This window comes from Scomber japonicus, chromosome 1 (genome assembly GCF_027409825.1).
Source record: "Scomber japonicus isolate fScoJap1 chromosome 1, fScoJap1.pri, whole genome shotgun sequence".
Taxonomy (NCBI): domain Eukaryota; kingdom Metazoa; phylum Chordata; class Actinopteri; order Scombriformes; family Scombridae; genus Scomber; species Scomber japonicus.
This window is the reverse complement of record NC_070578.1, coordinates 317,501-331,618: the sequence shown is the minus strand read 5'-3', so window position 1 is coordinate 331,618 and position 14,118 is coordinate 317,501. Positions and strand designations below refer to the sequence as shown.

At 38.0% G+C, this 14,118-nt stretch overlaps 1 protein-coding gene across 1 annotated transcript in view; it reads left to right on the top strand.

The window, feature by feature from the left end:
- The first annotated feature begins 1,713 nt into the window (after positions 1–1,713).
- The window catches only part of lrrk1 (leucine-rich repeat kinase 1), a 101,066-nt gene continuing 88,661 nt past the window's right edge, over positions 1,714–14,118 (top strand). Inside the window, exons 1-2 of the mRNA XM_053319227.1 lie at positions 1,714–1,776; positions 4,714–4,860. Of these exons, the coding sequence (XP_053175202.1) occupies positions 4,791–4,860 (70 nt within the window). The 5' untranslated portion in view covers positions 1,714–1,776; positions 4,714–4,790. The remainder of the gene's footprint in view (positions 1,777–4,713; positions 4,861–14,118) is intronic.

The window sequence follows — 14,118 nt, the reverse complement described above, 5'->3', positions numbered from 1 at the left end:
TCCAGCTCTCAGCACTTCCCATCACAACTGTCTACAACCCACATACACTGGCTTCTTTATCTTCAGTCATGTTCATGGTGTTGAGATTAAAGTTAGGCTCATATATTTGTTATGTTAACCATGCCACAGACCCCTTCAAAAAGTTCTTGTTTGTTCACATTTTATATACTGTAGGTGAAGATTCACTCAGCAGCTTCTGTAGTTTCAGTAATAAAACATGCTTTATTTTACAGGTTTGTAGTTTCCTAAGAATGTATTCAGATGTTCCCCAGAGATAAGCATGTGATTTGGTACAACAGTTAAATAATTAAAAAGCGACAGTATTCAGTTGGTAAATTCACTATTAATGAATTCTAAGTAATTGCAGAAAAGCCCCCAAGCAGAACTCAATGAGTCTAATGTATTTACTACACAGAAAAAAGATTCCAGAAAATGTGTCTGAGGATGTTGTCTATCATGTCAACTCACTTCCATGTTCCACATACTAGTTGTGTGCCAGTGTATAGCCAGGTACTAAGAATATTGTGGGAAGGTTGAGAAAAAAAAAAAAAAAGATTGAGTAGTTTTGTTTCTATATTAAAAGTTGTAACCTGATGTTATCTAATGTGACTGTTCTCTCTGATGGGAGAATGTACCTTCACTTTCAAATGTTGGAGGGAACTGTGTTTCCTGTCGTAGATGAGGTAATATTTACCTTGCCAGTAACAAAGTCATTACTGCATGGATAGAGTCAATTTTAACCTATAACATGTTTGAGTACTTGTTTATTACCACACATGAGAAACATATTTCTTAAATTACGTTTTTTATTTAAATAGAAATTCTTAATAAAGAAAATAAAACACAGCTTTTGTGTCACTCTTTGCAACTGATTTATAAGGTATGTGTTCAAGAACCCAAATGGAGTTGCCTGATAAATATATTTTATACCTTTAATACCTGCACAGGGAGAGCAAGAAAGAGACAACCAAAAGATTGCAGGGAAAGATGAAGACTTATTGTTTGTATTCTCCGGTAGATATCTCATTTATGACATGACAGAAAAAATACATCAGTCAAAATATTAGCATTGTCACACACACACACACACACACACACACACACACACACACACACACACACACACACACACACACACACACACACACACACAAGGATATCGTTCAGTGATATTACCTAACTCTTTAAAAACACATTTTTGACACAGCATGTGTGCATGAACAAACAGATACATAAGATGTACAGATACAAAAGACGGTTCTTACAGAATATGATAAAGTTCATAAAGTAGTTTATGGTTTATGGTGAGAGGCAAAATCATTACTCAGAAGGAATGGAATACAGGCAATCAGATGTAGGACACATTATCATGAATTATAATAATTCAGAGAGGGAAACATTAAGAAATAGCCCTGAATGAGGCATGTCAGAGTTTAAATCACTACTGAGCTCAGGACAAGCCTTAAGGGAAATCACAATGGGGTTATATAATACCGGTAGGATCACAAAAGGCTGTGATTTTTATTGATTTCTTCATTTTTCTATTGACCAATTAGCATCCAGATGATCTAATGTCTAATGACACACTCCATACAGTGCGCGGCGGTAAAGTTGGTTAAACACCAGGAGGAAGAAGAAGAAGACAAGGAAAGTTTGTGTCGTGGAATGAGGAAGTTGAGTGAAACGTTACAAACAGTAATCACTGTGTGCCTCTGCAAAGCTCTTTAAAGGCTGACAGACTCTCTCATCATGCTCACTGCTAGTCTAAACCCTGCGGTAAGTTGGATAATATTAATAATAACTATCGTCACATCATGTTTATATGGTGATGTGTAGCTGCAGCCATGAGCGCAACAACAGTGCTAGATGTGATACGTGACTGTATGTTAACATAGCATACCTACAGTATGTTAGTGTTAGCGCTCACTGCTGCAGCTGTTACAGCCACATGAAGCTCAATGATCAGAGGATCACCTATACAAAGAAATGTTTGTCCAAATAACTTGACACAAGTCATGACGCAGCTTTGACACGCTGTCTCTGACCACAGTGGAACACAGCATTTGGTTTATGGTTTATGGTTATGGTCTGAAGGAAAATGATACAATCTGCATAAGTGTGCGCGCGCTTCTACTAACATCCATCCAGGAAACACTGAGTCACTTAAAAGAAGCAGGATTGTGTGTTTGCGCTATAGTCGCTTTTCCAAGATGAACTATACTGTATTAGGTCTAGAGAACTGGCTCTCCAATACCGCAATGCAAACTGACTATTAATGACTTTTATTCATTTAATTGAAATGTTGATGATTGGGATTATAGTTTACACTTCAGTTGTCGTCAGCCACAGTATGTACATTAAGGGTGAAATGAACTGTTGGATATTAGTTATAATAATCAGTCTAATTGAAGAGCATCGTTAACAGTATATATGGTCTTTTCTAGCCTGAGATTAGACAAGAGCCTTAGGTTGATGAGTGGTTGCAGATATGTTTTCTGAGGTAATGTGTATTTGTGTTAGCTACTTGGTTACCTGCTGATGCTTATCTCTAATTACGAATGATCAGAAATGTGTAACTGGATGGAAGATTTGAATGACTGCATGGCTGCTTGTGTATTTGAATTGTATGCTGTAACACAGGTTAAACAAATGTAGAACACATGGCTGATGTATGGGGAAGTAGTCCCTCATACTACAGTACATGTAATAGAATTTGGAAGATGGTTTGTAACTAAGTTGAACTCATTCCTTAATTCTGTTTGCATTTCTTTTTTTGTATACTACAGAAGAGGATTAGGGCCACTGTGGAAAAAAAGTGTTATTTTTCTTCTCAGAATTCTGAGTTTAAAGTCAGAATTGGGGTCATGTGACTGAAACTGATGTCAAACTTCAGTTTTCTGTAAAACTGTGAGGATATTTTTTACTTAATTCTGACTTTAATCTCGAAATTCTGAGAAAAAAGTCAGAACTCACTGTTTTTCCCACAGTGGCCCTAATCCTCTTCTGTAGTATACATTGTGAAATCTGGCTAGATTGTCACATAAATACAGTACGATTCTAGCTGTCAAATAACTTGTCAAATAAATAATCAAATAAATAAAATAAGAATAAAAAAGAATACGATAAATACATTTCCTTTTCTTATATCAAATAAAGATGGCATTTTAAAATAAAGTGCGTACAGAAAGCTTTTGGTTGTGCTTCTTAGTTTTAGAAAAATGAAAAGGAAACCATAAACTTCATTTCACATGTAATAAATTTACATCAAAACATCTCAACACATATTACCTCTTTTCTCTGTGTGTATCTCACTGACAGTCTGACTTCTCAATCATGTCTCTATCTTTGTTAAACCTGTGAGTTAACACCAGCCTGAGCAGGAGGAATAGCTTTGTTACCAGCATCACGTAATGTTTATGTGTACAAAGCTCACCATTCTCTCTTTCTTGATCACATCTTCCCTGCTTCTCTTTCTCTTTCTTCTCTTCTTACTAACCACACACACACACACACACACACACACACACCAACACATCTGTTTATTGTACAGTCTTCTATACATCTGTTGTTTGTCTGTTAGTTATAGTAGTAGAACATTTTCTACTACTTCTTATTAATAATTAATCATTATTTATGATAATTATTAGTCATTATTTATAACCAAACTCCCTTCCACTCCTACATTTTTGGGATGCCCTGTAGTCAGTGTGGTGAGGCTACCCCTACAATCATTGTGACAGCATTGTAGATGATTCAATACATTTCACAGACTTCAAAGTAAAGGTAAATGGAGGAAGAGAAGAAAAAAAATCAGTTATCTATAAGTGATTTTTTTTAGATAGCTTGGAAAACACATCTATGGCTTATTATTATGTCCACAAGCAAAGGGATTCATTTGCTGTTCAGTAATAACATGAAGGTTTGCACTGAAAGATGGTGGTATGCAGCTTTACATGGCTTTAATCATGACTGCAAGCTAACCTCATAAAGTGCAGTGGAGTACCTGAATGTCCCATCAAAGGTTTTGGCTGGTGATTTGCTGTATTTTTTTTTTAATGTCAGCAAATCTCATCTCGTTTGGATCCAAACCAACAATTAACTGATTAACTCACTCAACTATTGTGTGTGTAACCCTAACCCTGATCTATCTTATTCCTCTGTGCTATAACTCTGTTGTTGTTGTCAGTGAGCCACACTGCTGCACTGGATGACAAGTTCCTTCTCAACAAAGATAATAGTAGACTAGGTTGGACTTGTTCCTTATACAGACAGAGCATTGTTCTTCCTGGCCCTAAACACTGTGAAGCTAGTGCTAATGGTAGAGAGGACTTCCTGTGAATTCTTCTTCTTATTAAGACAGTAGATGGCATAGAGGCCAACAGGAAACAGAGAGAGAGACAGACATGACCTGCAGCATAGGTCCCTGGCTGGATTTGAACAATGTGATGGCAAGTGGCATGCGCAGTGACCACTCGACCACCGGTGGGCTCCTTAAAAGCCTTTTTTTCTGGTTAAAAACACTGAATTACAACTGCAGTGTACTGTTTGCCTCATGTCCTGCCTGAGTAGTTCCAATAGGTGAGAAGAACTTGTGTGCTACATGTGTGAAAGGACATCTTCAGCAAATGTCCAGACCTGATTCTCTGGACAATGTCTGATGTTCATATGTGAAAACTCAATGTGTTTGATCAATGCTGTTTTGTTGTTGTGCAGGGTAACAGCTCAATCCAGACCTTGTCTTTGTGGAGGAACTCTGCCCTGTTAACAGTTAACCAGTGACTCCAGCAGAAATGTCCTACTGGTCTGTTGGCCTTCCTCAGAAGTGTGGAGACAGTCCCAGCAACATGGAGCAACGGAGCAGTGAGTAAAGTTCATCTTGTTGCAGTGTTCATGCCAGGGGGCTTCACAGAGGATGTGGCTGCACACTGGCATGTTTCAATGTGTGGAGTGACTGCAGAACTAGTTAAATTTAGCCAAAAGAGAACTGAAACCATGATTGTTTGTAGAGCTGCTTATCTGTTGCTGTGTGACAGCAAATAGGCAGTAAACTGTATCACTTAGCACAGAGAGCACATTTAGTCTCATATAACACACCTTCCCTGCTTCTCTCTTAGAAGATTAGAGTAGATGAGACAGTTGTAGATCAAATAATTAAATAAAAATAAAATTGTTGGCTCTTGAAATAAAAAGGGATTGGTTGGCACAATGTGTATGCAATTTCTGAATGGCAACAGTTATTTAAAAAATGTATCCAAAAACTAAGAAAAGTCAATAGATCACCTGTACAGTAGGTAAGAAGTAGACATTCATTTTACATTATAAATTGACATAAAAAGTATACTTAACTGATATAAATTCTGAAAGCATTGTGATACTATGCCTGTGATTTTGCAAAGATATACGTAACATTGAAATGACTACAAAAAAGGTTACACAATGAATTACAATGACCAGTGATGTCACATGAACTCATACTACAGAAAATCAGTGATCTATATTCTTAAAAACAAGTGTGCACCTGAGTGTACACACTTCCTTTTCATCTTTTCAGGCAATCTTAAGTTATATGCTTTACAGGCTTGACTCCATTTCTTTTAATCATTTATCAATTATTATCATTACATTGGGCAACAAGAATCATGAAATGTCATTGTTGTTGGTATCAACTATTAAATGTGTAGCATCATGACATAGACCCAAGAAATAACCACAATATGGTTAAACACTAACAGTAATACACCATTAACAATGGCTTTGCAACCATTCAGCAATAAAAACCACATAAATGACTGAACAAGTAGAAAGCAACCTCAACAAATTCTGTGCAATTCAGCTAAAATGCTGCATTACTGATCACACTTTCTTGGGAAGATGCAGGAAAAGTAGCTGATCTACATGCTGAGGTGTGCGCTAACAATATCACACTCTCTCAGATGGGACACTGGTCCCAGGTATGTAAAGGTACTGTTTTGCCACACATGCCAAGAGGAGAAAGTGTGCTTCATGCTCACTCCACCGGGACAGTGGCTTTTCAGACAGAGGAATGCGTGTCCTCTATCTGGTGACCTTGTTCTTTGCCTTTTCAGCAAAGTTTCTCTGGTTCTGGTGCTTTCTGTGTGTAGGCTTGGCCCAGGAGGCTCATCAACACTTCTTTGGTGGAGTAGGGAGGGGATCATCATCAGCATCAACTGGGCCACTGGGGATGTCTTCTTGTTGCTCAGACATAGCTTCGTCAGAACTATTGAATCCAGGGTCTTGCTATTAAAAGAGGAAATTATTCAGGATGAGGAATAATCAAATGAGAACAAATCAAATGAACTTCAGTGTTTAAAATCACTAATCCAACACAAATACATATATTTAAATACATTACCCAAATTACTCAATTTCTAACATTTTATAACTTACATCAGATGCTTCAGGATTCAGAGCAGCAGCTTCATTCTTCAGACAGAAGAACGTGTTGTTACGGTGCTCATCAGACAAGAACGGATCCAGTGACGATGCCCCGTAGAACTGGTCCTTCAGGGCTTGGCCTACATATCTTTGGAGAAAGACATATGCCTTGGTCACTGAGCATACCTAGGCTGCATGTAATCATTTGTAGCCTATCCACTAGTTTCCAGAGCACCATAATGAATGGAGGCCATTACAGAACTGACACCTTATCTTCTATTCCTACTTTCAAATGAGGAGTTTAACTGGTGTGCCTGATGCTTCCCAAACTATTCTAGCTGTTGGTCACAATTTTATTTTATTTTATTTTAAAATATAGGCTATCTGTATTGAGTGCAGAATTGTCAACATACAAAACAAAAGGCAAACCACTATTAATGGTGGTTTTAGGGAGAAGATGTAGTAGACAGCCAAACACCACAATTAATCATGGAACAGTTCAGAGTTCACTTGGAAAGTCGTGGATAGATAAGCAAACAACATAGACACAATATAATGACATTTTATGGTGTAAAATCAAAGGTTGAAAATAAAACTATTTGTTTACAAATGATAACAGGAATTGAGCAATTGAGCCAACACCAAAGTTTTGTTTGTTAGGCTATTGTACTTAAATACTACACTTAAACCAGTTAAATAAGCAAGCAGCGTATTCAAGCTGTTGTGTACAGCCGGCTTCAGCTTCTTGATCACAGTCCTGAGGGCTACTGCTCATCTCCCTCAGCAGCTGGGCCTGCAGATGTGCAATGTTGGATATAGTTGGTGATGCTGCTTCAGACATCACCAGAGTGGCTGCCCTCAGTACTGTACAACTTTGACTACATCCTCCACCACGGTTATGTCAGCCTCAGTCAGCGCACCTCGGGTGACAGTAGAGCTGCACATACAGCTGGCTGCTGCTGCTCAAGAAAATTCTCTAGCATCTCGAGGGAACTGTTTCACCTCGTTACGACGTCCGTCACTAACTTGTGCTCTGACAATTGCAGCAGTTTCTGCGGACCTGAGTGCCATTGTTGCATTCTGACCGTTCTGATCGACTAAATTGCACTTAATGCTGTTGGTGTGAAAACGCCCTCAAACACAAGCACATTGCCCTCCTTCTCTCCTTCCTACACCCTTCTCCCGTTTCACTATCTCTCCCTTCTCCCTCCCCCCTCAGCTAGTCAGAGGTTTAGCGTAGATTAAGAGGAACCAGGAAACACAGGCAGGATGGCTGAGGAAGCGGTGTAGAAGATACACAGCAGCTGACGGGAAGCCATAAAAAGAAAGCAATTAGTTTCAGATGTGATGGAGGCTGGATGAAGGAGGATGTGCTGCTTCACCATGAGCAGGTTAGTAGGAGAGAGAAGCAGAGGGAAACGCTGACTGAGGACTTGCCTCATGCTGCACTGAGCTGTGACTGCTAGCAGTTTGTTGACATTCTCTGTGGATCAGTCAGTTTAGTATAGAGATGACTTGAAGAATCCATTCATCTTAATTTGATGTCACACTGAATACATGTTTAACACAAATACGTGTGGATGGGTTACACTGGGTTTTCATGGAGGATGGATGTTAGTGGGTCTTTTCAGATGTTTCTCATCTCAAAGGGAAATGGCTGCTGTTGAAATGAGTCCACAGACCAGGCTCTTCTGTGAATGAAGATGTTTGAGTGGAGGGGGGTTAATCATCATCTACCTTGACAGAGTGTGTTGTAGCTTAAAGGATAGCTTCATATTTGTCTAGTCTGTCTACTTATATGCCATATGACTGTCCTTTGTCACTGATAAAGGTCTTGGTTAGAGTGTGGCTGAAACATGGTTTTCCAGGCTATATATACAAATGTGAAACATGGTTATTCAGCAATGTTCCAAATGTTTCATTGTTTAATTTTACAACCCAGCTCCTGACTAGAAGGCAGCGGTGGCAATGGCTTACTGTCTAAAAGTCTTTTAACTACACTTTTTTAAGAACTACACTGTCTGCTTGTGTATCTGTGTCTGATGTTGTCTTTTTTCTTTTTTCTTATATTTATTTTATTTTGGAGCTGCAGATTGTAATACATACATTCATTAAACCAGTAGTATCATCTCTTCTGCTTCCTTACGTTTTCAAGATTTATGAACTTTATACAGTTTGGGAGAGATTATGTGCGTGCATAAGAGCAATAAAGAGATTGTAAGTCCAGGAGAGGTGAGAAAAGATGAAATAAAATGACATATTTAAAAGAAAAGGGGTTCCATATACATATCTATACAAAATGAAATCAAAGGGGCAAGAAAACAAGAGCTTGACATAGTCATTTACTTGACACCTCCACAGAATCGGCTTATAGGGGTTTTATATATATTTGACCTGCTTATTCCATAATAATCTCTAGGAGGTGATTTCATCCAAATCTTAAGAATTATTATTTTAGGATTTATGTAAATCATCCTTTTACAGAACCAGTGAAATGAGTACTTTCTTGACATAATAAGACAAGTGATATACAATATATACCATATGTATATCTTCCAGATACAGATGTATTATCACTCCACTGAGCACTGTTTACAGCAGTCACCTGTCCAGACCATGATGGAAACATTTGTAATGTTGTCATGTCACCAGCTGCTATAAGTTTAGTTTTAAGGCAGTCAGTGTCTAGTGTGTGTGTGTGTGTGTGTGTGTGTGTGTGTGTGTGTGTGTGTGTGTGTGTGTGTGTGTGTGTGTGTGTGTGTGTGTGTGTAGTTGAAAGTGATTTCTTCGAACTTTCTGCTCAGCACTGTAGATGTTAAACTGGTTCCTTCTGGTAAATTCAAAAGTGAAAGAGTTGATGAATGTTTGGAAATTCCCTGAAAGCTTCTCACTGACACTGATGAGCAGTATTTATTCACCCGTGCTGCTATAGGGTTATTGTTTTTGTTTGTGTTCTTTTTTCAAACAAAAATCTTTGTCAAACTGTTTTTAGAGAACTTGGGGAACTAAAAGTCTTCATTTAAAGCATTAAATGAAAAACAATTCAATAGATGACTGTAGAGACAGTCAGGCAGCATGGGTAAGAGATAAGAGTCAGCGGGAACTAAAGCTGACCAGAATTCTACCAGGAAAGGTATTGATTTCATAGTACACGCCTTACACCACTTGTCCATGGGAGCCCTCAGTGCTGTTTATTTAACAAAATCCTGCATGTGTGTATCATGCAACACTACATTCATATGCATTCTGCTGTGATTTTGTACCAAAAAAACATTTATAGAGATAATCACCAGCACATTTACACCTGCATTAGCATGTGTTTTCCTGATCTAGATCAGATACCCAGATAAAGACCACATGTTCGTTCCAGGCAGGCATGGGTCTTGAAGGCAGGATGGCATATTGGTCTTCTACTGGAGGTTGATGTCTGTGAGCTCTCTGTAACAGGATCCTAGTGTTTCTTTCCTGCCATGTGAACAGATGATCATTGAATCTGATGTTGAGTTTCCACTGCTCCTTGTTCATGTTGCAGAGTGTATGTTTAGTGTAGTGTTGTAGTCAAGACCACCTAACCTGAATCAAACCAATACAAGACCATTTTAGAGACAATTACTGTAATAATAATCATGTGGCTCAACATTTACATTATTCCTCTGCTAAAAAGAAAAGCTTTATGTAGGAATGTTAGTAATATTCAAATGGATGTACAGTACAGTATGGCTGTGTGATGTGATGATATACACTTCATTAGGTAGGCCTGTGAAATCTAATTCAATCTAATACAACAGCTCTGCTATAAATTTACTTTTTTTCACTTTTTGTTAACAATGTCAAAAAAGTGATAATTCTACTTATAGTAGTTTATAGTTTATTATTGAGGTTGTACTAAGTGGTGGTGTACTGGAGTGCATTATATTGACTGGTGTTCCTAATATTTTGACCTTCTCATGTATGTTAATGGAGTGGACAAAATATGATGAACGTTCAATATAATGCACCCTAGTACAGCCTGGCTAAGCCGTTCATTTCCTCGTATTTGAGGAGGGATCAACGAATGTCGATCAAATGCTTCTGTACTACTGGACAAACTTACAGCCAATCATATCAACGATACTCAGTGACGTATTCAGAGCCTGTAGGGAGCAGCGTGAACACTTCCTGTTTATGAAGGAAATCATGTAGCTTAAGTTTTTGTTCTATTTTCAAAGTGAGCTTTCCTTCCATTTTATTTAGCACACAATCTACTGCTGCTTGGAACGGTCGTTGCACCTCCGTAGCCGCCATGCTGGATGTAAACAAAGTCTCTCTATGGGCGTCATCGTCTTGTGATCATCCCCGTTCTGTGATTGGTTCCCTATCTCAGGTGAAGATTTTGTCTTGGGGGCCATGCTAACTTTCTTCTTTTTAAAAAAAAAAAAATCTTTATTTAGGTATGGCAGTACATGTCACAAAGGCAAAGGCAGTACCATTTTTCTCCGCCATCCAACTTTTACATTTTAAGTAAATAAGCATACAAAATAGTAATAATAAAAAAATGTTTAAAAAATGGTGAAAGGAAAGGAAAGACAACAAAACAGGGTTCATTTATCTAATACTACCACAATCTCTGGGCGTAACGGTTTCACATACTTAACCCATTTTGTCCAAAGTTTAACAAATACATTTTTCTGGAGACGGAGACAGAATGTAATCTTTTCCATGATGTAAATATCATTCACTATGTCTATCCACTCCTGAACTGTGGGGGACTCAGGGAGCAGCCATCGCCTTGTGAGCGCTTTTTTAGCAGCAGTTATCAAAATACCAAATAGATATTCATCTGACCGTCTCTCCAGGAAGTCGGCCTTTCCTAGATATAGTGTAGAAAACTCAAAAGTCATATCAGCATTGAATATATTTCAGTACTTTGTGAAGCTCTATCCAAAAGGGTTGTATCCCTGGGCATTCCCAGAAAACATGCCAGTGGTTAGCTCCCTAAAGTCCACACTGTCTCCAACATTTGATTTTAGTCTCTCCAGTATATGCTTCCTGTTTTGGTGTAATGAAGAATCGTACCAGACATTTCCACCCAAACTCCCGCCATATGTAAGAATTTATACACTTCCACTGGAATTTACATTTTTTCGAGCCAATCTTCACTTGTAATTGAGAAATTACCTTCCTCTTCCCATCTCTTTTTAATGTATTCAGTAGAGTGGGCTTTTTTTGTCCTAAGGCCTTTATAAAATCTGGAGATAACACCTTTATTTGAGTCTTCTTGTTAGGCACCGATAAGTATCTTCAATATGGGGCCATTTAAGTCTGTCTTGTTTTTAATATTATGTTCAAAATGGTTACACATTTGGAGATACCTATAAAAATCAGATTTTTCAAGTTGTCCTTTTTTTGTTCAGGAGTAGAATGTCGTTATTCCTTTTGACACCCAGAGTTTGAACCTATGGTCCATTGTGTTAGGTTTAAAGTCAGGATCATAAGCACACCATTGGATTATTTGTAATTTATGGTCTAGTTTATACTCTTCTTTCATCATACTCCACGTTCTCATTTGAGCTTTGATCCGTGGATTCTGCAGACGATTCATGAAATTTCTTACATTTTTGTAAGCTAAAATTGCGTGAATTGGGGGATCATTCTGAATAGAGTTCAATATCTTTCCACCTGCCATAGAATGTTGGATTACATATATTAATTAGAGGTTTAGCCTGAGCTGCAAAAAAATAATATTTAAAATTTGGAAGAGCCATTCCTCCTTCCTCCCTTGAGAGCTGCAGGGTTTTAAATTTCACTCTGGGTTTTTTCCCCTGCCAGACGAATCTAGAAATAACCTCATTCAATTCGGATAGCTGTTGTAACAACATTTCTACCGGGAGTGCTTGGAATAAATATAGGTATCGTGGAAGGATGTTCATCCTTACCAAGTCTATTCTGTGGCTAAGACCAAGAAAAGAGGAATTCCATCATCTTTAATTTTTGTTAATAGAGGGCCATAGTTTATCTCTCCCAGTGTTAGAATGTCTTTTGGTATAGTAAGTATATCCCAAGGTATTTCAAAGTGCACTGGTCCCATTTAAGTTGAAATTTTGAGGTGTTTTGAGGCTGTATGATTGAAGGTCAAAATTTGCGTTTTTTGTATATTCAACTTGTATCCTGAGTAATTACCGAATGTTTCTAAAAGGTTCATTAATTCAAAAAATGAGTTAGGGGTCACTTAAATAAATCAGCATGTCATTGGCATACAAAGCCAGTTTGTGGTCTTCATCATTTATACGGATACCTTTGAGGTTTTTGGACTGCCTTATCCATTGTGTGAAGGGCTCCATATAGAGCGCAAAGAGAAGCGGTGAGGCAGGGCAGCCCTGTCTAGTGCCACGTTCTAATGTAATGGTGTCTGAAAGGTGCCCTTTTATTTTTATCCGAGCTGACGGTTTACTGTACAGCATATGGATGATCTTAACAAAACCCTTGGGCATCCCAAATTTTTCTAAGACTCTGTGTAGGAAAGGCCAACTCACTGAATCAAAGGCCTTCTCTGCGTCTAGGCTAATTAAGAAGGCTTCAATTTTGTTGTGTTGGATATGGTTTAGTATGTGTAGTGATCGTCTGATATTGTCGTGAGTCTGTCTTTGTGAAATAAATCCTGTTCTGGTCATTATGTATTAACTGGGGGAGAATCTTCTCTAATCTTCTGGCAAGGATAGCTGTGTATAATTTATAGTCAACATTCAACACCGATATCGGTCTGTATGACCCACATTCTAATTGATCTTTTCCCTCCTTTGGGATAACAGAGATCACTGCCTCATTCTATGATGGAGGCATTTTAGCATTCATCATCGATGTATTGCAGGCACGCAGAAGGCTTGGCATCAGATCAAGTCGAAAGGGTTAGGGTTAGGGTTAAACCCTAACCCTAACATATTTATTTTGTTTCTAATTTTCTTAATTTTTGTCATCAAAGTCGATTTCTGTTCTCTTTTATGTTGCATCTCAAGGTCCTTTAATTCTTTATTGAGGCTTTTTAGTTTCAGTTGTTTTTCCTTTTTTTCACAAGCACAGAATGAAATAATCCTTCCTCTGACAACTGCCTTTAATGCATCCCATACTATAGTTTAATTGATTTCTCCTGTATCGTTTTCTTCTAGAAACATTTTTATTTCGTCTTTCATTTGGGTCTTAAATTTTGGGTTGTTGAGGATACTCATATTTAATCTCCACAATGTTCTTCCCATGTTGTCACCAATATGTACCGTGCAAGAGAGAGGTGCATGGTCAGATAAATCAATACATCCGATATCACAGTTTTGTATTTTATGGCGGTCCCTTTTCAACACAAAAAAATAGTCTATCCTCAAATACACGTCATGAGGACATGAGTAAAAAGTGTAATCACGGCTCGAACATCTCGCCAAAGATCAAGTATACCTAATTCTGACATTAATATGTTAATTTTCTTATGTAATGATGTGACGGTTGAATTTTTTGATGAGTCTAATTTTGGATTGAGACGGATATTCCAATCTCCACCGAATATAACGGTGTCAGTCGCCCCTATCATCAAATCAAAAAGTTTTCTATACAAGGCAAAATCACTTCCAGGAGGTGTATAGATGCTACCTAGTGTTGACAGAAAATCCCATTCTATTAAGTTTTTCATGTTCTGAAGGAGTGAGATGTGTGTCTTGCAAGAGCACAACCTGAGCACTTTCCTTTTTCATTTTTGAC